The 25,846-nt window shown below is 30.2% G+C and overlaps 5 protein-coding genes across 6 annotated transcripts; 3 read left to right on the forward strand and 2 right to left on the reverse strand.

Annotated features, from left to right (window-relative positions):
• The first annotated feature begins 4,329 nt into the window (after nt 1-4,329).
• Nucleotides 4,330-6,955, forward strand: LOC145092831 (NOP56-like pre RNA processing ribonucleoprotein). The gene is made up of 9 exons (XM_079030818.1): nt 4,330-4,415; nt 4,527-4,630; nt 4,718-4,759; nt 4,853-5,032; nt 5,122-5,286; nt 5,374-5,574; nt 5,649-6,146; nt 6,237-6,371; nt 6,469-6,955. The coding sequence occupies exons 2-9, from the start codon at nt 4,553-4,555 to the stop codon at nt 6,793-6,795; spliced, it is 1,626 nt and encodes a 541-aa protein (XP_078886944.1). The 5' UTR covers nt 4,330-4,415; nt 4,527-4,552; the 3' UTR covers nt 6,796-6,955.
• Nucleotides 6,956-10,148: 3,193 nt separating this feature from the next.
• On the forward strand, nt 10,149-11,189 carry LOC145092842 (large ribosomal subunit protein P2B-like). Of its 2 annotated transcripts, none has more exons than XM_079030829.1 (4): nt 10,149-10,302; nt 10,413-10,504; nt 10,664-10,890; nt 10,991-11,189. In XM_079030829.1, the coding sequence occupies exons 2-4, from the start codon at nt 10,417-10,419 to the stop codon at nt 11,018-11,020; spliced, it is 345 nt and encodes a 114-aa protein (XP_078886955.1). In that variant the 5' UTR covers nt 10,149-10,302; nt 10,413-10,416; the 3' UTR covers nt 11,021-11,189. The 2 variants fall into 2 exon arrangements, with proteins under 2 accessions (XP_078886955.1, XP_078886961.1); XM_079030835.1 differs by having other exon boundaries at nt 10,237-10,302; nt 10,416-10,504.
• Nucleotides 11,190-15,438: 4,249 nt separating this feature from the next.
• Nucleotides 15,439-17,092, forward strand: LOC145092865 (uncharacterized). The gene is made up of 5 exons (XM_079030858.1): nt 15,439-15,872; nt 16,015-16,150; nt 16,248-16,315; nt 16,403-16,489; nt 16,884-17,092. The coding sequence occupies exons 1-5, from the start codon at nt 15,507-15,509 to the stop codon at nt 16,950-16,952; spliced, it is 726 nt and encodes a 241-aa protein (XP_078886984.1). The 5' UTR covers nt 15,439-15,506; the 3' UTR covers nt 16,953-17,092.
• Nucleotides 17,093-17,143: 51 nt separating this feature from the next.
• On the reverse strand, nt 17,144-19,958 carry HDA9 (histone deacetylase 9). Its single transcript, XM_079030848.1, has 13 exons — nt 19,741-19,958; nt 19,352-19,464; nt 19,142-19,259; nt 18,987-19,061; nt 18,637-18,920; nt 18,437-18,529; nt 18,261-18,369; nt 18,141-18,190; nt 17,975-18,065; nt 17,809-17,879; nt 17,614-17,712; nt 17,463-17,529; nt 17,144-17,377 (listed from the first exon to the last, which is right to left on the reverse strand). The coding sequence occupies exons 1-13, from the start codon at nt 19,775-19,777 to the stop codon at nt 17,292-17,294; spliced, it is 1,293 nt and encodes a 430-aa protein (XP_078886974.1). The 5' UTR covers nt 19,778-19,958; the 3' UTR covers nt 17,144-17,291.
• Nucleotides 19,959-22,107: 2,149 nt separating this feature from the next.
• On the reverse strand, nt 22,108-23,133 carry LOC145092874 (uncharacterized). Its single transcript, XM_079030867.1, has 3 exons — nt 22,997-23,133; nt 22,430-22,589; nt 22,108-22,345 (listed from the first exon to the last, which is right to left on the reverse strand). The coding sequence occupies exons 2-3, from the start codon at nt 22,586-22,588 to the stop codon at nt 22,298-22,300; spliced, it is 207 nt and encodes a 68-aa protein (XP_078886993.1). The 5' UTR covers nt 22,589; nt 22,997-23,133; the 3' UTR covers nt 22,108-22,297.
• Between the last annotated feature and the right edge of the window lie 2,713 nt (nt 23,134-25,846).

The following is a 25,846-nucleotide window of genomic DNA, read 5'->3' on the forward strand; positions in this document are numbered from 1 at the left end:
ATATTTTTTGGTTTTATTTTTCATCAATTTAATAAAAAAAAATTGACATTTTCTCAAAAAGTGTATGATTATTTTTAGATTATATTATAATTGCGTCATTTGAGTTATTATTCAATTTTTTTATAATTTAATTTTTTATGGTTTTTCTAATGTTTTTTTTTATTGAAGTAATATGGTTAATTCTCTCATTTTTCTATTTTTTCCGCTAAAAATATGTCAATAAAAGACCAAAAATAAAAAAGTTATAACTTAAAAAAAAATGAAAAATTATAAATAAAAATAATGTTTAACAAAAATTACAAATATAAATATAGTAAGCGTTCAAATATATAGGTTACTCAATTTTAATTAATTAATAGACTTAATATAAGGAAATGCTAAACATTGTTATACATGATAATACTAGATATAAGACTCATGTATTATATGAGTTTATTTAAAAAAAATCAAATATGAAATTCTAAACATTTAAAATTTGAATTTATAAAAAAAGTGAAAAAATATTGAATTATTAAAATTAAAGTATTTTTTTAAGTTAAACAAATAATTTAGATAAATAAACAAAGGAAACTAATGAGACATTAATTAGTAAATTTGAATTTAAAAGGAAAGTCCATTAATGAAATTAATATGCATTTATTTATTATTACATTTAAATATGATGGGAAAATTAATAAAATAGAAAACCACAAAATAACATATGAAAAAATAAAATAAAATGAAAATTATAAGAAAAAGCCACGTGGCAAAATGCATTAGAAGAGGACAAGTGTCAAAAAAATCTTCATTTATTAGAGGAGATAACAGTAATATATGTTTTCAAATTCGTAAAAATTTATGTACTCACCACATCATTAATATCCTTTTATTTCAAATTAAATGACATATTAATTTTGTGTAATAACTGATTTAAACAATAATATAATTGTTTGTTATAAAACTATAATAAATAGATTTTCATATAAATGATTATTTAATTTATTATGTTCGGTGAACCTCATGTTCTATCATGCACGAAAAGAAACTAACTCAAAGAAATCGGTCACAAAGCTTATATTCCGAAGATATATAAAAAATATGAAAAAAATATAAATTTCGAAAAAATAATTTAAAATGGAGCTTAGTTTTGACTAAAAAAACAAAAATGAAAGCTAAAAAAAACTTAAAAGTTAGTTTAGTTCTATTAAAAATAATTAAAAAAAAAAATTAGAGTTCAGAGTCTAAATTAACGTGATGAAAAATTTAATGGCAAAATCTAATCGTTTTACTGATACTTAGGCCATGTAGGATGGCATGTAGGCTTGAATGACAAAAACGAACAAAAATCAAGACTTTGAAATCTAAACGATAAATAAATATTCTTAAAAAAAATGATGATCATTTAAACCAAAACTCCTCTAAATTTTAACCTAAAACTTAATATTCAAACCATGTTTGAAGAGATTAGGGTGTGCATGGACCGAAACCGTGTCTGAAACGTCTGAAACCGAAATTGTTCCAGAACCGATGTCATTAGTTTCGGTTCTTAAAAATGAGAACTGCCAAGGACCGATTTCAGTTATTGTTTCCATTTTTTAAGACAATTATCCATCGGTAACATCCAGAATCAGCTCCAAAATTTTAAAATATTCAATACTTAAACGAGTTGGGTGGAGCAACTTTGATTACAATTTGTTGGGACTATCTAATTGTATGTCAGAAGTAACATGCGATTTGCAACTTTTTTTTTCAAAACAAATTGTCGAATGTGAATGTGAATATCCGATAGTAAAACAATTTAAATATATCTTTTAAAAAGATATAATGTTAAATAATATTAATAGATTGACGGTAAGAACATAAATTTTAGTTTGTGATTTATATTTAACAACTTGGATTATTTTTTTAAATGATTATTTTTTTGCCGTTTGTTAACTTGTATCGTAATGAATTAGATATAGTATTTACTTTTTTGTTTTAATGGCTAAAAATCATCTTAAATATTACTAAAAGAGAAACCTTATTACATCATCTTAAATAATCTGGACCATTGATTGTATTTTAATCTTATTTTTTCACCCTTATATCAAATTGCTGACATCATCTTCCCCATATGGAATATATTTAATTCCAATAAATGTTTTCCAATCATGAATCAATAACTTACATTTTTATGAAATGAAATGTATTTAATTCCAATAAAAGTTTTCCATATTTTACATCTTGAATTTTCAGTTATGAAGATTTTAATATGGTCAATTTTAAAAATATATTACTAACAAATCATTTCAATCAAGGCCTTAATATCAACCATTAATATAATTTTGTTTATATTAGTAAACCATTAATATAAAATCTTTTTTTATTAGGAAATCATTAATACCGAAAAATCATATTCAAATTATCACATACATATACGATTCATCATTGAATCCGCGACTCACATTTATTTTCAATCGTTTCTTTTCTTAAAAGATTATCCTACAACATCGTTAATATTGCTTATAACTTCCATAATCATTCTCTGCTATAAACATTCGTTCTTGTGCGCTAGAAGGTCAGTACATTCTTTCGCTTTTTATATTTTTTTCGATTATTTTTTGTTCCTATATCAAATGTATGTATTCATATATTTCGATTTTCTTTGTCACAAATTACATAAAATCAGTTAACTACTTTTCTGAAACATTTCAAATAAACATGAAAATATATTAGGTACCTTTAACAAAACAAAAATTAACTATCTTGGGAACTGACATTAGTTACGAAAATGTTACTTTTATATATTAGAGATGATTATGATTTTTTTTTTTTAATTTTTATGTCATAAGAATCCGGTTAATTTTGGCATGATTTTAAAATATCATTGAAATTATTATGTTTTTGTATATCATATCAACCTACTTTTTTATCTTTGTATAGTAACAATAAAATTTATTAATTTACACAACAAATATAGATATTTCAAATTTTGTAATATTATTATACCTTACAAAATACAACTTCCCCCAAAATAAATTTTCGCCAGTAATTTCATCCATAATTTCAACAAATTTAAATTTGTATTTTCTTTATATAATTTTTTTTAATGATCCTGATTTTTTTTCTCCAAAAATATATCAAATATTTACGTCTTAAATAATGCTTCCCTATTATAATTATTATTTTCCAAAAGTATATCCGTTTAATGAGGAGCTTGATATAATAAAGGAAATGAATGTTAATTAAAATAAGATATATATTCCATAATTATTACATGAGTTTATTAAAAAAAATTAATATCAAGGTGTAAACATTAAACATTTTTAAAGTGAAATTTCAGAATAAATACAAACGATGATGTTGTACAATGAAATATAAAATTGAATAGACTGGAAAAAAAACACTATTAAAGCAGTCAATCTTGAAAATAACATAGTTATGAAAAATTATAAAGTAAGATAAAAATTATAAGATATTAGGAGATTTGTAAAAAGTACATTTAGTAAAAGCGTTACGGTTATTAAAAAAAATAAGACCGTTAAGATTAGTGAAAATACAATATATAAACTAAGTTATCACAATAGTAATGAAATGTCATTATTTGATATTTCATATAATTGAAAGATACATCAAATTACATTGATGATATACTAAAATTATTCAAAGTTGCGCAAAAACTAATGCAAAGTTTTTGCGAATACCAAATAAATAAGAACAAACATAAAAGCTAACATTTATATTTATAATCAATTTAAAATAAATCAATCATGATTTAGAAAATAATCTTCATTGATGATATACTAAAATTAAATCTATATAACATTTAACATTTTATAAATTATATTGCATAACTTTATTTGAATAAATTAAATACTTGTCAATATTTAATGCAATAGAAAAAACAGTATATTGGTTGTCAATATATGTTTAAATTAGGTAACATTATTATGCAATGAACGTCTAATTAAAATGCTTATAAATATATAAATATCATAATTATATGAAACGGGGAAAGTCGTTCAACTAATAAAACAAAAAATGATGTCTACAAAGAGATCTTTTAATGATTATATATATTTATCGTTTTCAATGTATTTTCTACACATTTCAATAATACCAATAACCATATATTTTTTTATAATCATTATACAATATCTATAAACAATTTTATGTTTTTTTATACGTTTCCCGCATTTAATGCGGGCTATAATCTAATTTTATTTACAAACTAAAAAAACGTAATTGAGTTGCCTGGTCAAAAATTTAAGAACCACCGAAACCAGAAAGATATAACTATTTTTATTTATTTATTTATTTATTTATTTTTTTTAACAAAAGTTTCTATTTCTTTTTACATTTTTAGGTTTCATTGCGATTTCGACTATTTAAACGTAACACTCTTTCTTCCGCCTTTCTTAAACCCTAGACCCTCTTCTTCACCTCTTCCTCCCAAGGTAACACTCCTCCCTGCTATAGTTCCATAGTTTTTCCGAACATCGATCTTCTTCTTTAATGAAAAAGAGACATAAAACATCGCTAAGCTTGCTTCTGCTTGTTTTCTTTAGGTCTAACTGTTCAGAGGATCGAGAAAATGTTAGTGCTGTTCGAAACCCCAGCGGGGTTCGCCCTTTTCAAAGTATTGGATGAAGGAAAGCTCTCCAAAGTCGATGTGAGTATATATTAATACAATCCCACACCTATTCTAACTCTGTGTATATGACTATATGCAATTGATTTATCGGTTTTACGCTTACAGGATTTATGGAAGGATTTCTCATCAGCCGACACAGCCAGACAGGTAGGTTTAAATCCAGTAATGATCCCATCGTCTTCATAAAGCTTCTCTATTATGAATCTTACAAATTGTCTACATGAACTCATTGAACAACAGGTGGTAAAGCTAAAAGCTTTCTCCAAATTTGAGAACACATCAGAGGCACTTTCAGCAGCCACTCTGTTAATCGACAGCAAGCCCAGCAAAGGCTTGCGCAAGTTTCTTCGTGCTCATTGTGATGGCGAAACACTAGCTGTTGCAGACTCCAAACTTGGAAACGCAATCAAGGAAAAGCTCGTAAGTTCTATTTCTGACTTAAACCCTAGTTGCTCCTTTCCAATACTTTCACATGTTAAAATAACACTCAAACCGGATCATTTTCACAGCAAATCGATTGTGTTCACAACCAAACTGTTATGGAACTTATGAGAGGAGTCAGAAGTCAATTGACTGAACTCATAACCGGTTTAGGATCACAAGATTTAGCTCCAATGAGCTTGGGGCTATCTCATAGTTTGTCAAGATACAAACTAAAATTCAGTCCTGATAAGGTTAGTTTCTAACTTTCTTCTCAAACATTATCACTTCATTATTCAAATTGGATTTAATGACGTTAGTAAAACATGATTCTTATACAGGTGGATACAATGATCATTCAAGCTATTGGACTTCTAGATGATCTTGATAAAGAACTTAACACTTATGCAATGAGAGTTAGAGAATGGTATGGTTGGCATTTTCCAGAGCTTGCAAAGATTGTTTCAGACAACATTCTTTATGCCAAAGCTGTTAAGCTCATGGGTTATCGAACAAATGCTGCAAAACTTGATTTCTCTGAGGTACCTAAATATTATCTTTTTTATTCAAAGTTGTATCAATTTAGACACTAAACTATTATTATAATTCATAACAGATACTTTCAGAAGAGATTGAAACAGAACTAAAAGAATCAGCTGTAGTATCCATGGGAACAGAAGTCAGTGAACTTGATTTAACAAACATCAAAGATTTATGTGATCAAGTTCTTTCTCTTTCAGAATACAGAGCTCAACTATACGATTACTTAAAAAGCAGAATGAACACAATTGCTCCAAATCTAACAGCTCTTGTTGGAGAACTAGTGGGGGCCCGCTTAATTGCCCATGGTGGCAGCTTATTAAACCTTGCAAAACAGCCTGGAAGCACTGTTCAGATTCTTGGAGCTGAAAAAGCTCTTTTTAGGGCTTTGAAAACTAAACATGCAACTCCTAAATATGGGCTTATTTATCATGCAAGTTTAATAGGTCAAGCTGCACCTAAACATAAAGGGAAAATTTCAAGATCTCTTGCTTCCAAAACTGCCCTTGCTATTCGTTATGATGCTCTTGGAGAAAACCAAGATAATTCTATGGGCATGGAGAATCGTCTCAAGGTAATTCTTTTTATGTGTATTATAAAATTCCAAAACTGCCCTTTTTGCTTTTATGTTTATTTATTGTTTTTTTTGTTTTGGGGAGTTTAGATTGAAGCAAGATTAAGGAATCTTGAAGGGAGAGAGCTTAATAAGACAGCTGGATCGACTAAAGGGAAGCCTAAGATTGAATTTTATAACAAGGATCAGAAAACGGGAGGTGGGGCCATGATTACTCCTGCGAAGGTAAGCAAGAAATAGCAATATACTTTTTTTTTTTAAATTTTTAAATTTTTTTAAAGAACATCGTCTTAATTAGAAATAAAATTGTTTTGTTTGGCAGACTTACAATGTGGCGGCAGATTCTGTACTTGGGCGGATTGAAGCGGAAGCTGACGTGGCGACTGAAGGAAAGAAAGATAAAAAGAAGAAGAAAAAGAAGGGAGGAGTTGAGGAAGAAGTGAGTGTGGTGGATGATGGTGAAGAGAAGGAGAAAAAGAAAGAGAAAAAGGAAAAGAAAAAGAAGAAAGAGGTGGAAGAAGTTGCTGAGGTGGAGAAAGAGGAGGAGAAGAAGAAGAAGAAGAAGAGGAAACATGTGGAGGATGATGTGGAGGAGACTGAAACGCCAAGTAAGAAGAAAGAGAAGAAGAAGAAGAAAACAGAAGAATGATTGGTGGAGTTGTAAAACTATTTATTGGTAGGGGTTGATTTTGCCATTTGTAAGTTTCAGAGGGGCTGCCAATGCCATCGCTTGGTTTTTGTAGGAATTGAATTATGTAATCTTTTTGTTGACTTTATGTGAAAGTGAACACCATATCTTATTTTCTAAAGTTATTTTTATAGCATGTTGCTTATGGGTTTATAGTTTGTATTCATATTTTTCCTTTCTTTTTAAGAAAGAGACCGATCAGTGGGTTAAATACACAATAAACACTATGCATAAAAAGAATATTTGGTGTTAAATATATATAAATGTGAATTGAATACATTGTTGGGTAAATGTTTGAGGAAGAAAGGTTGAGGGGGTTTAGAAATGTCCAGATTGTTAGGACTTAAGATGGTCGACATAGTCATAACTCATAACCTCCCTTCCCTCATTTTGTGTTGGGGTGGTTTTATTGTTAGAAAAAATGATTTAGGAGAGTACTTAAATTTTAAAATTGTTTAAAAAAAATATCATTTGAGTTTAGATGGTATAAAAAATACCAGTGAATATGTCAATTAAACATTAAATATGCCAACTAAGCAATATATAAGCCAAGTCGGCTATTTAAAGCAATCATTTAGTATAAGGCTGCACGATGTGGACGCGGCACATCCTCGGCAATGGAGACTTGGACTAGGGGTGAGCATTTGGATCTGTGGACTGAATCGGACCGTGTTTTTGGACCCCCGGGCCGGTTCTCGATTCTAGGATTTGAGCAAAACCGGTCCGGTCTAACTGGTTCTGGGTAAAAACCAGTTTTGGACAGATTTATTTTTTTAAAAAAATTATATTATGTGAAGTTTTTTAAATAAACAAATCTCATTCGTTTTAAGTCGGATTGACATGCGATTTCTTCCACCGTGTAATTTAGAGTTTGTATATGATTTTATACTATAATTTTGTTGTTTTGGTGTTATATTCGATTAGCTACAATCCTTCAAAGATGAGATATCAAAGCTGAAATATTTCAGCTTTTCAGCAAGAAATTTAAATTTTTGTATTATGTGAAATCCTTTAAACAAACATATCTCGTTCGTTTTAAGTCGGATTGACATGCGTTTTTTCCTAACGTTTAATTTAGAGTTTGTAGATGATTTTAGACTATAATTTTGTTGTTTTGGTGTTATATTCGATGAGTTACAATCTTTCAAAGATGAGATATCAAAGCTTAAATATTTCAGCTTTTCAGCAAGAAATTTTAACTTTTGTATTCTGTGAAATTTTTTAAACAAACATAGTTTGTTTTAAGTCGGATTGACATATGTTTTTTCCTAACGTGTAATTTAAAGTTTGTAAATGATTTTAGACTATATTTTTGTTGTTTTTGGTGTTATATTTGATGAGTTACAATCCTTTAAATATGAGATATCAAAGTTGAAATATTTTAGTTTTTCAACAAGAAATTTAAACTTTGTATTTCGTGAAATTCTTTCAACAAACATATCTCATTCGTTTTAAGTCGGATTTACATGCGATTTTTTTCAATGCGTAATTTAGAGTTTGTAGATGATATTAGACTATAATTTTGTTGTTTTTGGTGTTATATTCAATAAGTTATAACCCTTCAAAGATGAGATATTAAAACTAAAATATTTCAGCTTTTCAGCAAGAAATTTAAACTTTTATATTCTGTAAAATTCTTTAAACAAACATATCTTATTTGTTTTAAGTCAAATTAACATGCGGTTTTTTCGAACGTGTAATTTAGAGTTTATAGAGAAGTTAAGACTATAATTTTGTTGTTTTTGATGTTATATTCAATTAGTTACGATCCTTTAATTAAATGGTATAAAGTATAAGCAATCAAAGTTTGATTGGTCCAAATGACACAAGAAATGGAAACATATTCATTTTTATGAGTTATACCGCATCAAACCCAAAAAAAATATTCATTTTAGTGAGTTGTAATGTATAAAACACAACAACATATTTGTTTTAACGAGTTGTATAAAACCCAAAAACGCATTTTAACAAGTTGTACCATATACATGTAAGTTGTACTGGTCGAAACGAGTCTAAGAACTGGAAAACCCGAACATGGACTTGGACCTGGTAAGTTTCATCTCGTTTGGTCCACGGTCCACAATAGTCTCCGAAACCGGTCTGGTTCGGTCCAGTTAAGTCCAAATGTTCACACCTAACTTGGACTCAACAAACACCGAGTCTAACCCCAACATGCAAAGCTAAACAGTGGTTCTTGGCAATGACATGTCGAGTCTCTCTTCTTCCTCCTCCCTTCGCCTCCTTTTCTTCTCCCCCACTTAGCACCCTACACCATTTCTTCTTCTTTCTCCCTTCTTCCCCCTTTCTTCCTTGATGGAGCTGTAGTGAAGCTCAGTCAGTGGCGGATGCAAAATCTATTGGTAGTAGTTGCACCGATAAAATATTAGTTGCACTTATATGTATAATCGTTGCACCTTAATAGAAAATATATTTTTACATTGCGGGGCTGAAGCGGAGTAGTAGCCTGGGACCCCACGGAAACCACATAGCTCCGCCACTGAGCTCGGTGAGCTCAACACCACCCCCTCGGCCTAAGGTGTGATTTAAACATAACGTGTACTTAAATGGTATTATTGTACAAAAGGTCTTACTTCATTGTTATTTTTTTATACCTACTAAACTTGAATGATGTTTTTTTGAACAAATTTGAAACATAATTACAATCATAAGTCATTTTCCCAATTAGTCCAAGCCATATAATTCATAATTTTCCATTTAATTTGTCTACCAATAATAGGTTACCATAAGTTGTAATTTGAACACATATACACTTTGATAATATTTTGTGTATAAAGACCTTAGTTCATTAATATTTTTTGTGCTGACTAAATTCGACTAATATTTTTTGAACAATTTTGAAACGTAATTAGTTTCCTAAGTTATTTCTCTTTGTTGTTATTGTTTTATGTTTTTAATTTGAATTCATACTATACTTTCAACTCGCAATGGTTTTTTTATAACTAATTGACTACCGAGTTGATTTGTGTCATACTTTATCTTAATTATATAAATGTATATCAATGTTTTAGTAATAAAATTTTGTAATTGTTTTTATTACATCAAAGCACAAAAAAATTCAAAAACAGTTCTAAAAAAAGTTAACTAGTCAGACTGCTTTTGACACACATTAATATTTGTTAGTTTTGATCCAAACTCATTCTGAGTGTAGTATATTTATTACTAGTATACTTATTATATTTGTTCATGATAAAATAGTAAAAATAAAAATAAACATCCATATTCATCTTATTTCCAATCTAGAAACTTTTTGTTATCATCAGGGATTCAGGGTATATAATAAAGAAAAAGTCCGGCCCATAACCAATGCATCAATCGTAGCCCACTAAAGAACACCGGGAAGGCCGAAGCTATTAATACTCATAAATCGAGTTAGGGTTTCAACAAGTCTGCTGAACCCTAAACACACAAAGGAGGCAAGAGATACAGATCGGCTTCAGCGCAATACAGGTATCGTCGTCTTCCTCATTCTGATACCTTCTCCATCTCAAAATCAGCGTTTGTTTTACTTTAAAGGAGGATATTCGATTTGTTTGTTGAATTTTCTTGTTTCGTTGCAGCAAAATGAAGGTTGTTGCTGCTTATTTGTTGGCTCTATTGGGAGGTAACACCTCCCCATCTGCCGAAGATTTGAAGAAAATCCTCGGTTCAGGTATGGGTTATAAATAGTGCTATTGTATGAACCTATTCTGTTTGATAATTAAATGTTTAAAACATCAATTAGGGAGCTATATTACTCCAGTAAGTTTGTATACATTTCATTTTTTGTGAAATGTGAAGTAACAAATGAGTTATGAACTGTGATTTACAGTTGGAGCCGAAGCAGAAGAAGATAGAATTGAATTGCTCTTGTCTGAAATCAAGGGTAAAGACATCACAGAACTGATTGCCTCTGGACGTGAAAAGTTGGCTTCAGTTCCTTCAGGAGGTGGTGGTGTTGCTGTTGCCGCCGCCGCTGGTGGTGGTGCTGCACCTGCTGCTGCCGCAGCTGAGCCAAAGAAAGAAGAGAAGGTTGAAGAGAAAGAGGAATCCGATGATGTAAGTTGTCTTACTTACATTCTCTTGGTTTAATCAACTTGTTTCATTTCAAGATGTTTTATTGGATCATATGCTTACATTTTCGTTTCTTTGTTTTCAGGAAATGGGATTCAGTCTCTTTGATGATTAAGGAATTATGGTTTTGTCACTTTGTGAGAAGCATACTTTCATTTTGCTATCGTTGTTTATGTATTTTTCGTAATGATCTCTTAGTTTTGTCCTAAATTTTCAGAATTTATAGACCATGCACAATTTTTGAAGTTCTAATTTTTAGTTAAAGATCTGAGTCTATTAGCCAATTGATTTTGTTTCAACATATCTGCTTGAATCGCTTGTTATAATCCTGTCTCCTTTGTTCTATTGTTTTGAATGATCATCACATTGTCTTGTTCAAAATCCTACAACCTATGTGGTGTGCGTTAGGTCTTGAGTGGAATGAAATCATAAAGGATTTGAATGGACATTGTTATGGAATGGAATAGATCATTACATTCCATTGGCTTGAAGGATGGAATGATTTGCTTCATTTGGTTTATAGTTGAAGTCATCTAGAGAGTAGAGATTTCAAAGAGTTAATCATCGATAAGTTAAGTTTTGTCGATAGTTTTGTTGGGTTTCTTTTGATTTTGGTAACTATGTGATAAAATTGTGAATTTTAAGATTTAATATGATAAAACGAAAGAGTTTTTTTGGCATCCCACATTCCAACTTTCATCAAAAACATGAAAATAGGTGTTAATTGTGTCGAAAATTGGAAGTCGTAGAAAACTTCTTAGATGGTGTTACAAAATTTGTATGTAGGTTTAGTATTCAAGTTGCATGTGTAATACATTCAAGTGTGGAGGATAATTTTGTTACAATAAATGATGTTACTTGGGTGTTTGGATAAATTAGATTATAGTTTATTGTTTATTGGTTTATTTGCGGTGGGAATAAACAATAATCAATAAGCAAGAGGGAAAAATGCTTATTAAAATCAATTTATTTAGATTATCCTTACTATAATAAGTTGATTTTTAAGGATTCTATCAAAACACCCTCTTAGAGGCTGTTTGTTTCCCCTCTTAACAATCCCATCAAGAGACTGCCTTTAGACAATTAAGATTGGTTGAACCCTTTTTCCCTCTTAATGGGTAAGATGTGCCAAAAAATGATCTGATTCGGTAAGACAAGAAAAGGAGTCGGAATAAAAAAAATTCCATCGGTTGTCCTTGGCCTACCAACAAGCGTCCGCCTCTTTTCTTTCTTCTCCTTCTTTCTACATATCGAGCGCTTCTCTGAGTCCTCCTTCATTCTCCCTCTTCCTCAGGCGTTGGTGGCTTCCCTGCCAGCCTCCAACTTCGTCGTTGCCTCCACCTGCCAGCCTCCGGCAATGCTGCTCCATCTCCGCTTTCGTTGCGTCCCCCTCGCCTCCTCCCACTTTCATCGGTAAGTTTTTTGATTTGTTTTTCTTCCTCGAAGTTGGTGTTGCAATCATGTTCTTGCTACTCATTTTTTATGTATTCTAGTCGATTTGTATGAAATTGGTGTTGCATCAAGTGTAATTTACAAAGACGACTTTTTTGATTGGTCTAATATTGGTCAAATAGTAAAGAACTGGTCCAATAAGTTAATAGGTATAAATGGATCGATGCTTGGATCCATAAATCTTTCAAATTTAAGAGTTATTTGTCAAATGTATGTTAGAGAGTTTGATGATTGAAGTTACCTGCATATGTTTTTTTTATCCATAATCAAATTCCAAACCATTTCCTCTTTAATGAGTTTATTGCCAAATTGATTGAGTGCAGGTGGTTAAAATGATAACACCAATTCCTGTTTAACGAATTTATTGTCGAATTGATTGAATGCTGGTGGCTAAATTGATTGCAGGTGTCTGCATTGACATAGTTAAATTGATTGCAGGTGTCATTGACATATACAAACTTTACATAAATGTTGTTATAGAGAGAATAATGTGATCTCAGGATGTATATATGATATATTTGGATGTTGGATGATGTGTTTGTTATATATGCAAAAAAATAGTTTAGAGGGTTAAAATAGTCATTTTCCTTGTTAAGAGGCAGACATTCAGTGACTAACCAAACATCAATTTATTGGTCAGATACAGATTCATAAAGAGCTTCTACATCATCCAGACATCTACATCATTTAGATATGAATCTTCCAGATGTTACCAAACAACCCCTTAGTATTTTAAACGCACATATCTCTTAAAAAAGGAAAACTTCTATCATATGATATATTGTTAATTTGTTATGCATGGTTTTTATACTATTTTGATTTATTAGGTCGTCCGTTATACTTATTATTAACCATTATAGTGGTCGGTGTCAACTTATCATTACATTCAACCACTAAAAGGTTGGACCAGTCACTATTATATCCTTCTTATTTTTTTATATTAAAATAAAAAATATTTTTTTATTAATTAAACTTTAAAGAGAGATGGAGAAAGGTAGAGAGAGAGAGATATGGAGAGAAATAGAGAAACAAAGTAATTGGGTGTGGTGGTCAGTGTTCCCCACCACAATTGACCATGGAAATGCTTTACCACTAACCACCACAAACACCTGTGATAGTGTTCACATTCGTGGTTAGTGGCTACATAGAGTACAAAATGGTTCGTGGCAAGCAAACGGTCTTAGGGCATCTACAGTCCATTGAACTCTAAGGATTTCAATAGATTACCACATCACTGCCGCATCGACATTTCACTTTTTGTTCAACTTTACTCTTTAACATTCACACTCCATTAAACCTTCATGTTTTAATGAAATTCACATCATCATCGTTATATTTTTAAACATAATTATAAATATAAAAAATTAAAAATAAAAGATATAATAATTAAAAAAGAGTACAATACTTAAAAATACCTTAATTAAAAATTATGATACCTAAAACATTTAATACCTAAAAATACATTAATTAAAAAACATGAAACATAAAAATACATTAATAAAAAATGATACCTACAAATTTTATTTTATCCTGATCTCTTCACAACGGTTCATCCAAATTTGTTGTCCCAACAGGGGCAGACGCAGGATTTCATAGTAGGGGTTGCACGGGAAGATTAGGGGTTGCACGATAGTAGAAAAAATAGAAATTTTAAAAAATTTCGATTATTTTTCCATTACAGCCGGAAAATTCAGGGGTTGTCGGTGCCACCCCGGAACCCCCTAAATCCGCCCCTGTGTCCCAAGTCCAACATGATACTCGAATCTATGACAGTCGCAATTAATGTGTAATAGTTCAATTAATGTAATATTCTTTTCAAAATTAGTTTGTATTAGATTTGTAACGAATATATTTATTTTTAAGAGCTTTTTTACTTTTAAATACTTCATTTGTATTATTTATTTGAAAAAATAAGACCTAAAAATTGATAAAATAATATAATACCTAAAAATATGGTTAATTATATTTATGGTTTAAGTAAAAAAAAATATATAAGAATCAAATATAAAAATATAAGAGAATATGATTATATATATATTTGGTTTGAAATTTAACTGAAAAAGAAAAGATTAATTTCATTCAACCACTCAATCATCATACAACTCTTTCATTCAACTATCTTTCATGTCATCATCCACACTTCATTCAACATTTATTCAATCCTAATCATCTTATATTCAACTCCAAAAAACTCCAACGTGGATGCCCTTACGCTGTATTATGAAACATTCGGTTTTTCATTTTTGGTCACGTCGCATCATTGGTTATGTATGAGTTGGCTTGTTAAGAGCCGTGCTTTGCGGTCATGAGTGTGTTGTGATGACAACCTTTGACTATTTGAGAAAGATCAGGACATTGAGTTGATGGATAACAAGTTTCACTCTAAAGAGTTATTTATTAGTGGACTTATCCGAATGGCTAATCATGGTAAGGATGTAGCCATGTTTGTATGAATCTCATTAAAACTTATGTGTTTGAGTTGTCAATATTTCTAGCCTTATCTCATTTAAATTTTGATAGTACAAAAATACATACATAAATATGTATTGTTGGATTTTGACTTATACTTCGTCTCCAAGAAAATATGTGTTGGAGGATTATTTACCCAAAATTAAAAACCTCTCCTTTCCAAGGTGTATTTATAAACATGTTTCACTGTATTTTATTTCAAAAAAAAAAAAGGTAGGAAGATAAAACAAATCTAAAATTGTTTTTTTTCACAAGATTATCATTTTTGCAGTTGTATAGCAGTTAACTTTCTTATGTTATAAACGGATTAATAAATTATGGACGTGTACGATAAAACTAGCTGGAAGTTGTAGTTTTTATTTGCATTAGTGATCAACAAAAATAATTGAAAGCTTTTAAAATATATAAATTACATAAAATAATTTATCTAAAACATATAACTGATTTAAAAAAAAAAAAAAAAGGTAATTGAGTCTGAAAAGTGCTTTATGAAAAACATGTTAATAGATATCATATTTTATAATTTTTTGTAAGTTAAGAAATTCCAGTTATCAAAAGTTTATTCAAGTCTATTTTGTGGTGAAAATGTAATCATACAAATAAAAATCTAACAAAAGCATCTTTCGAACCTTATTCTTTGGGCTCACCTCACTCCTTTTCTACCAAAATCGCAGGCAGCAATGAGGTCACTATGCACCAGTAGCCTCCCTAAGTTGCCATTTTGCCATTGCGACATCAAATCCCCCTTTCTTCGAACCCTTCTTCCTCTAAATCCATCACCACATTTTCAAACTTCAAATATTTTTCATCGAATATCACAAATCAAACAAACCCCGATAACAGTAATCACATCATCATCATCGTCAATGGCTTCCACAACTCAGACAGATAAAACTACAGAAAAACCCTTCTCTGTTCTCTTCGTCTGTTTGGGAAACATCTGTCGAAGCCCAGCTGCTGAAGGCGTCTTCACTGATTTGGTGAAAAAACGAGATCTTTCTTCCAAGTTTATCATCGATTCTGCTGGCACAATCAACTATCACGAGGTTTATAGATTATTCCATCATGGGTTTTTCCTCAATTAATTGAATTGCTTTTAGGAGAATTTCAAGAGTACCCATTCATGATTCGATGTTCAATTTCTTAGATTTCATTCTGAATTTTGTGATGATTTATCTTTTATTGAAGGGAGGTCCAGCGGACTCGCGAATGAGAGCTGCATCTAAAAGAAGAGGAATTGAAATCACATCGATATCAAGGCCAATAAGGCCATCCGATTTCAAAGAATTTGATCTCATTCTTGCCATGGACAAGCAAAATAAAGGTGTGATTTATTTAGATTAAGTCGTAAGACATTGATTTTTGAGATAAATGTATGTAATTTTCTTCATCATTTAGTTGAATTTTTGTATGGATTGCAGAGGATATACTTGCAGCTTTGGAAAGATGGAGTTTTAAGGAAGCCTTACCAGCTGATGCATACAAGAAGGTCTGTAGAAAGATTTATATAATCTTTTTTTTTATTATTAATGCATTTGCTAATCTTGTTTAATTCATTAATTGGGTGTGAATTTAGGTTAAGTTAATGTGTTCTTACTGTAAAAAACATGATGAAACTGAAGTGCCTGATCCTTACTATGGTGGAGCACAAGGTTTTGAGAAGGTAAACACAAACTCTCTTGAATTTAATTTAAGTGTTGTTTCTTTTTTACTTAAATGGTTTAATGGAGACATGATTTAATTTGGTTAACTATATATGGGTCATTGGTGATTCTTTTTTACTTAAAAAGTCTGGGAAATGAGGCTTTAAAGTCTTAAAAACATAATTTATCAAACAACGATTATAATTGGGAAATTAGGCTTTCCTCATTAAGTCCTTAATGAAATTATTTATCGAGTTCATGTGTTTGTGCTCAAACATACGCTAGAAATGCAATTCTTAATGTAATAATGTTGACTTGAGCTATTACATGTCTTAAATGCTCCAAAACTCTTGAACTTTTGTTCCATTTTGTCAATCTCATTAAGTTCTTAATGGTTGTTTCTACTTTCTATAGGTGTTGGATTTGCTTGAGGATGCATGTGAATCGCTATTGGATACCATTTTGGCAGAAAACAGCTCATAGATTTCCTCCATTCATCTCATCACATTACTTGTAATCGTTTGACATAATGAACAAAAACTCTTAAACGTAACACTTCATTGTCATTGTATCATATTTAGTATTTATTAATGGGGTAAAATGGATATTTTGGTTTTCCACTATCCTACAAGGAACACATCCATATATATATATATATCTTTTTAAATTAGAGATTAACTAACAAGATTTTGTGTGGATTGATTCTTTTCTTTGTAGTGAGTGTTCCAAAACAGTTAGTTAAAAAGAAGCATAATTTTCTAATATCTACCCTAAAACGAAATACTAGAATAAATGTCGTCCATTGTGAGTAGTAGTATCTAACTAAACATCATCCATGTTATGATCATTGTCATTATCTCCTTCATAGTACTCATCATCACGTTGGATATGCTTGTCTTGCGTATGTTCTGAAGAAAAAAAAACAATAAAAGTTAACCTAATTAAACATTAGAAAAACAACAAAGTTGTTTATTTATTTTTTTATACACTTACGATCGTTTCTTTCATCAGGGTTCTTCTCATCTTCATCAAAATCAGGAATATAAAAATCCGGTGGAACCTAAAACATACCAAAATATATAAAAAGCCATGTTTAAAAATTAATAAAAAAACACTTAGTAAAAACTTATATTATATTTGTTACCTCTTGCATTTGTACACTTGGGGCATGTTGAATGGAACGTAGATTTTCCAAAACTTGCATCTTTATAGTTCCTAAATAAGACTTGCTATTAAAATTTTCCTGTCCAAACACAAACAAATATTTATTTTTATAACATTATAAAATTAAATATTATCAATGTAATCCAAATTAAAAGTATAAAAAATAATTACATACAATATGACCCGTTGGAATCCTTAAAGAACACTCTGGAGCAAAATACTTGATATAGTCATTATCCGGGATCTCTGTAATAAGTTGTTATGCAATATGCATAATTAAATTAAAAAACCTAAATGAAATTAAATTAATAAATTAATAATTAATAAAATAATATATATACCATTAGGAAGCTCTGTGTCTAAAAGAACTCCTGTTTCAACAGTCCAACACCTGGCAACATTCTCTTTTGTATATCCTCCACCTCCAGTTACCTTAAAATAAAATAAAATCTAAAACTTAAAAAAAAAATGTAAGCTACTTTTTATTTAATTTAAAAATAAACTCACCAGTAGAGGCAAATTAAACTTTTTAACAAATCTAACACATTCAGCATGTCCTGGAAGAAATTCAAAACTAAGTATTTCAAAATAAATATAATAATAAATTAAAAAATAAAAAATTATTACCATCTATTGAGAGATTAAAGCATCCCAATCGATCTCCAGCAAGTGAATCTGCTCCACATTGGAGAACTATTACACCTGGTTGATATGTTTCAACAACTTTTGCAATAATCTACAAAAAAAAATAATACATTAAATATAAGTTAAAAAATAAAAGACATTTAGTTTTTAATACATACTGTTTTAAACAATCGAGTAAAGCTTCCATCATCTATACCATCCTTCAAAGGAACATTAATCGCATAAAATTTTCCTTCTTTTTCCCCAATTTCCTATATGAATAAGAAAAATTATAATATAATCGGGTCCCACTTTGTGTGAAAAAAAAAAAAGAAGAAGAAGAAGGAAGGAAGGAAAGAACATATAAATATATAAATACCTTAACATCACCTGATCCAGGAAAGAACATATTTCCATATTTGTGAAAACTAACAGTCATCACTCTATCAGTGAAATAAAAAGCTTCTTCTACACCATCTCCATGATGAACATCAATGTCAATGTAAAGAACTCTTGCATGATATTTAAGAAGCTCCAAGATTCCTAAAACCAAGTCATTGATGTAACAAAATCCAGATGCTTCACATTTTTTTGCATGGTGTAATCCTCCAGCCCAGTTTATTGCAATGTCACAAAGTTGATTGTTTAATCTGCGTGCAGCATCTGCTTGTATGTGTTAATGTGATGTGTTGATGAAGAATGACTAAAATACCCTTTTGAGAAACTTACCGATTGTTCCACCAGCATATATTTGGCAAAATTCGAATAAGTCATCAAATACAGGGCAGTCTTCTCCAAGTTTAACTGAAGATTAGATAGAAGTTAATAACAAGATAAAGTCTTGTATATTTGGTGAAAGGGATTTGAGAATTGAGATGTTTTACATTTTGCCATTTCTTCTGGAAACAACTGTTGTGTGTCAGGGTTTATACGCTGCAAGAACTCCACATAATCGGCTGAGTGAAATTGAGCTAGCTCAACTGGATACGCCTTATGAGGCCTCTGTGTTGAACACCAGAAATCATAGATTATTAAGAAAGTTTATCAGTCTTTTGGAGATGAAACCAAAGAGGGAAAAGATAGAGAAAGCTAACATAGATTTCCATCTTCTTGTGAAGATCATATGAAAGCACCAAATGATGAGTCATACATAACCGATGAGGCTTCATTGGATGATTAGGTCCGAAGTAAACATTACCAACATCCCCTGCAAAAGTCAATCACCCCCAATTTTCACAATCATTTCTCAATTTCGTAACCAAATTTTAGAAAGGTAATCTATTATGTTATAAGAAGAGTATTCTATTTATTAGCAGATAGTCATCTCGAAAGTTCATAAGCTTCTAGGGTTTGAGATTGTAAGGAAGAAACAAGTAAAAATAAGTTAAAAGGGATCGAGAACTGGAAATATAATGCAATGATATTTCATCAATAATCGCATGAGCATTTACATATAGAAGCAACGGAGCAGAAGAACACATACCATCGTAGAAGTAGGAAATTCTGTCTTTTGACCGCATGTTATCGGATTGAAACCAAGTTTTCAGAGATAAATCAAAGTTTCAAGGAGAAATCAGTGAGATCTCGGTGTTGAAGCTTAAAACAACCATTGATAAGGTTTTCTTCACCTCTATGGAGAGCTTTGTTGCTGTGTAAAAATGGTTGAGTCGGGCACTGTCGTGTGTTCTATCAGGTGATGGGTATTTGCTATTTGGTTATAGCGCGAGCTAATTGAGCATCTTTGGACATGTCAACATTTTAGTCCCTGTATTTTTACTTGTTTGTTAAATATAGCTACTAACTTTAAAGAATCTACTCGTTGCCCCATAATATTATAGAACAAAAAACAATATTGAAATTGAGAATTTATAGTCTCAAATTTCAATGCAAAAGAGGAGTTATTTCCATCTCATTTTTTCTATTTTTTTTTCTAATAAACTAATATTAGTTGGTATTTTATGAATATGTTTTACTAATTACAAAATAAATTTGTACATCAGGTATTTAGTTATTTCAGTTATAACGAGTTTAGCCTTAAATCTAACAAATCTTTGCAACTTATTTTTTAATTATTATTTCACGAGCTTAATCGCTTAAGCATTTAATTTGAACATATATAAATGTTTATTAATTCTTATTTAGTTTGGACAATATGATTTAAAGCGTTTAGTCAAAAAAAAAAAAAACTTGGTTTAATGTATCAAAAACATTAACCTTTTACCTATTTGCTTTTATTATTATTTTTTTCCAACTCCTTATAGACATTGTTAAAATGACTGAATATCTTAAATTTTGGATTTCATAATATAATGAGCAAAATAGTCATTTGATCTTACTAGGAAGATTTATTTAGTTTAGAAAAAAAAAAAAAAAACTTATGTATAAATCACTCTAAGGAACATTATAATTCAGTTAGCAACTTCATTACACATAAATTAATGGAGAGAAAAAAAAAAGAAAAAAAAAACTTTAAAAATTGTATCTTAAATTTGAAAATGGTAAAGACTCGTAACATTCATTATGAATTATGAAGTTGTTTAGAATAAAAGTTATAACTATTGGAACTTTGCTTGTAGTATAAATTTTTTTATCCCACATAAGAGAAAGAAAGAATCTTGACTAGCTTTATAAATTTTTGTCTCTAAATATTTTTCAATGGATAAAATAAAATAAGACAAAAATGCATTTGGATTAGAATTGTGGTATTTGGCTATTAAATTAATCTTGGATTGGTCTCGTGATAACTAATTAATTAATTTTTATTAATAAATTCCGAAAATCTATTAATTGTTCATTAACTGATTGATAGTTAATTTCAATTTTTGAACATGTATGATGGTTGACGGTTTTAACTTTAATTTGACAGCCTATAAATATACAGATCGAGAGTTGATCACAATACACAAAAACGTTCTTTCTCTCTCGTTTTTCTAGGAAATCAAGGAAGCATGGAGAATTTCAACATATTCAAGACTTGTTCTTAAATTGATTGTTGTATTCTCAAGACAAACCCATACCAGAACAATTTCAGTCTTAGGACACTGCAATTTACAGACCTCAATCTACAATTTCGAGTTTATATTGTGTTATGTATAACACATTCAAATATGTTTTTCTTATGACTTACTTCTTGTATTTATATTTGATTTGAATTCCATTTGTTATATATGTTACTTTGTTGATTGTATACTTCTATCATAATAGTAACAAAGTTCACATCATAGGAAATGTAACATACAAATTAATGAAGTCCCTAAATTTTTTTGTTATTTGTGTGGTTTAATCATCATATTTTAATTTAATCAATGAAAATAACCCAAGTTTGATATTTTTAGAATTGACCTACTATAACATGTTATAAAATGTTAAAAATGTCGCCATATAAATTTTTGTCAAATTTTAGTAGCTTTAATGGAAACATTTAACGACTTACAATGAAATATTTAATGACTTAAGTGAAATATTAAGTGTAAAAAGTTTCACTAAACCTACTAAACTTTGGCAAAAAAAAAATTATTGTGACCACTACAAGTCATAGCAGTCGACAAAAAAAAATTATAAAACTTGAGTCACTTTTATTGACCAAATAAAAATATGGTGGTTCAACCATACAAATAGCCAAATTACAGTGGCTTTTATGTAAATTACCCAAATGTAAATAACAAACAAATCAACCATTGGTGAATGATATTGTATAAATCTTTTTCTTATTCAAAAACTTTATCCTAAAACTCCTAAATCTATCCAATCTTGTAAACCTTTTAAATTGATCACTGCTACCTCTATTAAATCCCAAACTTCAAAATTTTACATAGATACCAATTAAATTTGATAAAAATCATGCTAAAAATATCCAACAATCAAGAATTTTTCTCCATAACAGAAAGTAGAATGTCAAAATGCAGTGGTTCAACCTACTGCAAAGTGCAAACAAATTATTTAAACTTCATAAAAGCATAAAAACTTGAACAACACAAAGGTCTAAATTCAAAGAAGAATAACTTCAAAAACTGTAAACATTTCATGTGTGTCTTCAGTTTTCATTCATTCTTTCCAATCCCATGAGACATGTTATAGATACCTCGACCCTATAAACAAATGCAAGCCACTTAAAATAAAAAGAACTGCAAATTTATATACAAAAAAGAAAATGTTTTGAGAAATGAACTTACAATGAGAAAAAGGCAAGAACCAGCAAGAGCAACAGGAATGGCAACTGAGGTAAGTTTGTCCATTGGACTTTTCAAATGAGTGTGTTTGTGGATGCTTTGAAACAATCTTTGCTTCTCAAGGAGTTGTTCTCTTGGTCTAAAAGGTGCCTCTGCCACCATCCTGCAAACAAATATTTTTAACTTTAGGACAATAGAATCTACCTAAGCATTCATCATGTTCACAAACTTCAATTCTATTACCAGATTCAATACCAGACTCTAAATCAAATCCGAAAAACAAAATTTCGAAAATCAAAATACTGTATAGTGTATACAGATCGAGAAACACGCAATACATGTTGATATGCCAATTGTACAGAAAATAATCGATTCGAAGCATTAATCAGATGAAGCGTCAGGTGATATATCCTCTGATAAAGGAAATATGAGTTAAGACGTGGCATAGACTCGTTGCGTAATTTACATCTAACTCTACGAATCAAGAAAACCTAGAAACCTAGAAATCAGATCAATTTAATACGATGCAATTGACAAAGGCATCGAATTGAGACGAATGGATGGACTTACTTGGACGTTGATAAAGTCAAGGTATTCGCGAGAACAGAAATGGAGGAGAATCGATAACCTAGTCACCACAGAAGAGAGAAAGGATTCAGAGCGATGGCGGATCGATGTATTGAAATAACTTCTTGCGGAGTCAGAATTGGGGGTGATGTATTGGGCTTTGGTTAGTGGACCTCTACACTCGGCCCAATCTGGTTGAAGAAGTTGTAGTGTTGTACACAGGCGGTATTTGTTTTATAGTAAGTTACGGTTTTGGTTCTTCTGGTCTTTGTGGTTTTCAAAAGCTACATCTTCTAACCTTTAATTAAATATGTTAAAATCTGTTCTAATAAATAAAGATTTTTTTTTTCATATATCATATTGTCATTTAATTTGTTAAATATATTTTTATGGTTATTTTGAATCAATTAATTTTTCACATATTATTTTATGAATTTTTCTATTTTAATAATTACAAATTTACAATAAATGTAGTAATAAATAAATATCAATTTTATTAATAGACTTACCATTTTATTTCAAAATTCTTAAATTAAAGCTTATTTGTTCATTTTGTTTATTTATTTAAATTTAAAAAAAAATTAATTTTAATAATTCATTATTTTTCTTATTTTCTTATGAATCCAAAGTTTTTAAATATTTAGACTTTTGTATTTAATTTTTCTTAATTAACTCATGTAATACATGAACCTTGCACTAGTGATAAATCTATCATCATTTTGTCCTTTCTTATTTTACTTTCTATCATTTTACCCTTTGACTATAAATATAAAAACATATACATATCAGGACCAAACTATTAATTATCCCAAAAGTTACAATACTAAACATGCTTCTTCCGTATTAGCCTTCTATACAATATCGGTTTTCCGACGGCACCTCCAACCCTCATTGCCTCACCTCCTCCCATGCATTACAACGCCACCACCATCCCTACCCCTACCACCTCCTTTTCTCCTCACTTCATTCCATCCTCCACTACCTTATGATTCCTTCAACTCCCCTTCGATGTTGGGTTGCGATTTAGGGACAAAGACAAATGTAATTGATTTTTTTGTTCTAATTTAGGGTCGGAATCAAATGATAAAAGATAATGGAGATGTTGTATAGTTTGTTTATTGGGTTTTTAATATTTGATTTTGGTTTTGTGAAGATTTTGGTAATCAGTATATGGTTTTTGGGTTTGTTTATGAGTGGTGAATGATAGGGATGAACAGTTTGTCCCAAATCATGATCCCGTATCGGTACCATACAGGAACCGGTACCGAACCGGAACCGGTACCGAACCGTATAAAATTTGGAAATATGAGACGGTACTTGGTACTCCAAATACATGAAATTTGAGATTCGGTACCATCGGTACAGGTACTATTATCGAAAATCGGTACCATTCCCGGTACCGGTACCGGTGATGTTAATCCGGTTCGGTACTCAAGATTGACTTTTGATAAAATTTGGTTTTTGGGGAATCGGGAACGGTATGGTTCGGTACCGGTTCCGTCTCACGCTCATCTCTAGTGAATGATGAGGTTACTTTTTTCTAGATTTTTAATGTTGATGCTGGCCGTCACGGATCCATGACAAAAGTTAACCGGTGTCCATTATATAAAAAAACAAATAAATTTACAACATTTTGAATTTTTTGGATATTTTTACTTTTTTTCAACAAACAAATGTCAATGAAAGACTTTTCTTATAATAATGGGTGCAATGGAGAGGGTTTCTTAGTAAAAAAATTGTTTAAGGATATATTTGGTAATATAATGACGGTAATCCTCTTTTAAGTGGGGTGTTTGGACCCTACCTCTAACAAGGTGGCTCCGCCACTAGGATGCTGGTGGTGGAAGTGGTGGTTGGTGGAGTAGGGTGTTTGTGTTAAAGTGATGGTATATGGTGGCTGTGGTGGTAGTAACGGTATAGCGTGTTCTTTATTATATTTTTATGAAAATGAGCAAAATGATCCCTCGAATTTCACAACTCACAAAATAAAAAAAGAAAAATAGACAAAACTTTTGTTATTTTGTATGTACATAACGAATGACAATTAACAAAGTTAGTTTTAAGGACCATGCATGCAACTTTTAGAAACAACAAAGACGAGTCATGTACATATAAGTATAAACCACAGGTGCCAAAACTTTAATTTACTCTTCATATTATTAAAAATAATATTGTTACCATTAATACATGGACGAACACCTCTTGCTCCCGGTGGATTTTGTCTTTGTGTTTGAACATGATTCTTATTGATTTTTAGGACATGATGGTATTTTAATATGGTACAGGTAGTTATGATAATGACTATGATATTATTGCTAGCAGATAATGATTTTATTTGATTTTATTTCATTTAGATGATAACAACTAAATTTTAGCATGCAGTAAAAAAAACATATAATTTTCTTTATGTATACTACATATTTATGGTTAACATCTTATTTTGTAAACATGAAAAATACTGCACACATATTATATATTCAATAACAAATACCAACCAAGAAAAAAAAACAACATGGTCTTCGCCGAACCATCCGACGAGAAATTTATTTATATTCGTTTATTCATAAGGAACAAACATGAGCAAAACAATTCGTTCATTTAGTTGAACAAATTGAACGAATGAACACGCAAAATAGTCTGATTCGCTTATTTACGTTTGTATATCTCCGTTTATTTGCATTCATTTATGTTTGTTCATTTATATCCATTTGTTTATGTTCGTGTATTATATTACATTATAGTATATAATATTATAAACCACTAAGACTAAATGTGGAGCTTATAATAATGATTTACATCTTACAACTTTTAAATTTCATAAAAATATCATAAGTGACATTGTTAATTAGGATC

This window comes from Lactuca serriola, chromosome 1 (assembly GCF_051521515.1).
Source record: "Lactuca serriola cultivar US96UC23 chromosome 1, Lser_US96UC23_V15, whole genome shotgun sequence".
Lineage (NCBI taxonomy): Eukaryota > Viridiplantae > Streptophyta > Magnoliopsida > Asterales > Asteraceae > Lactuca > Lactuca serriola.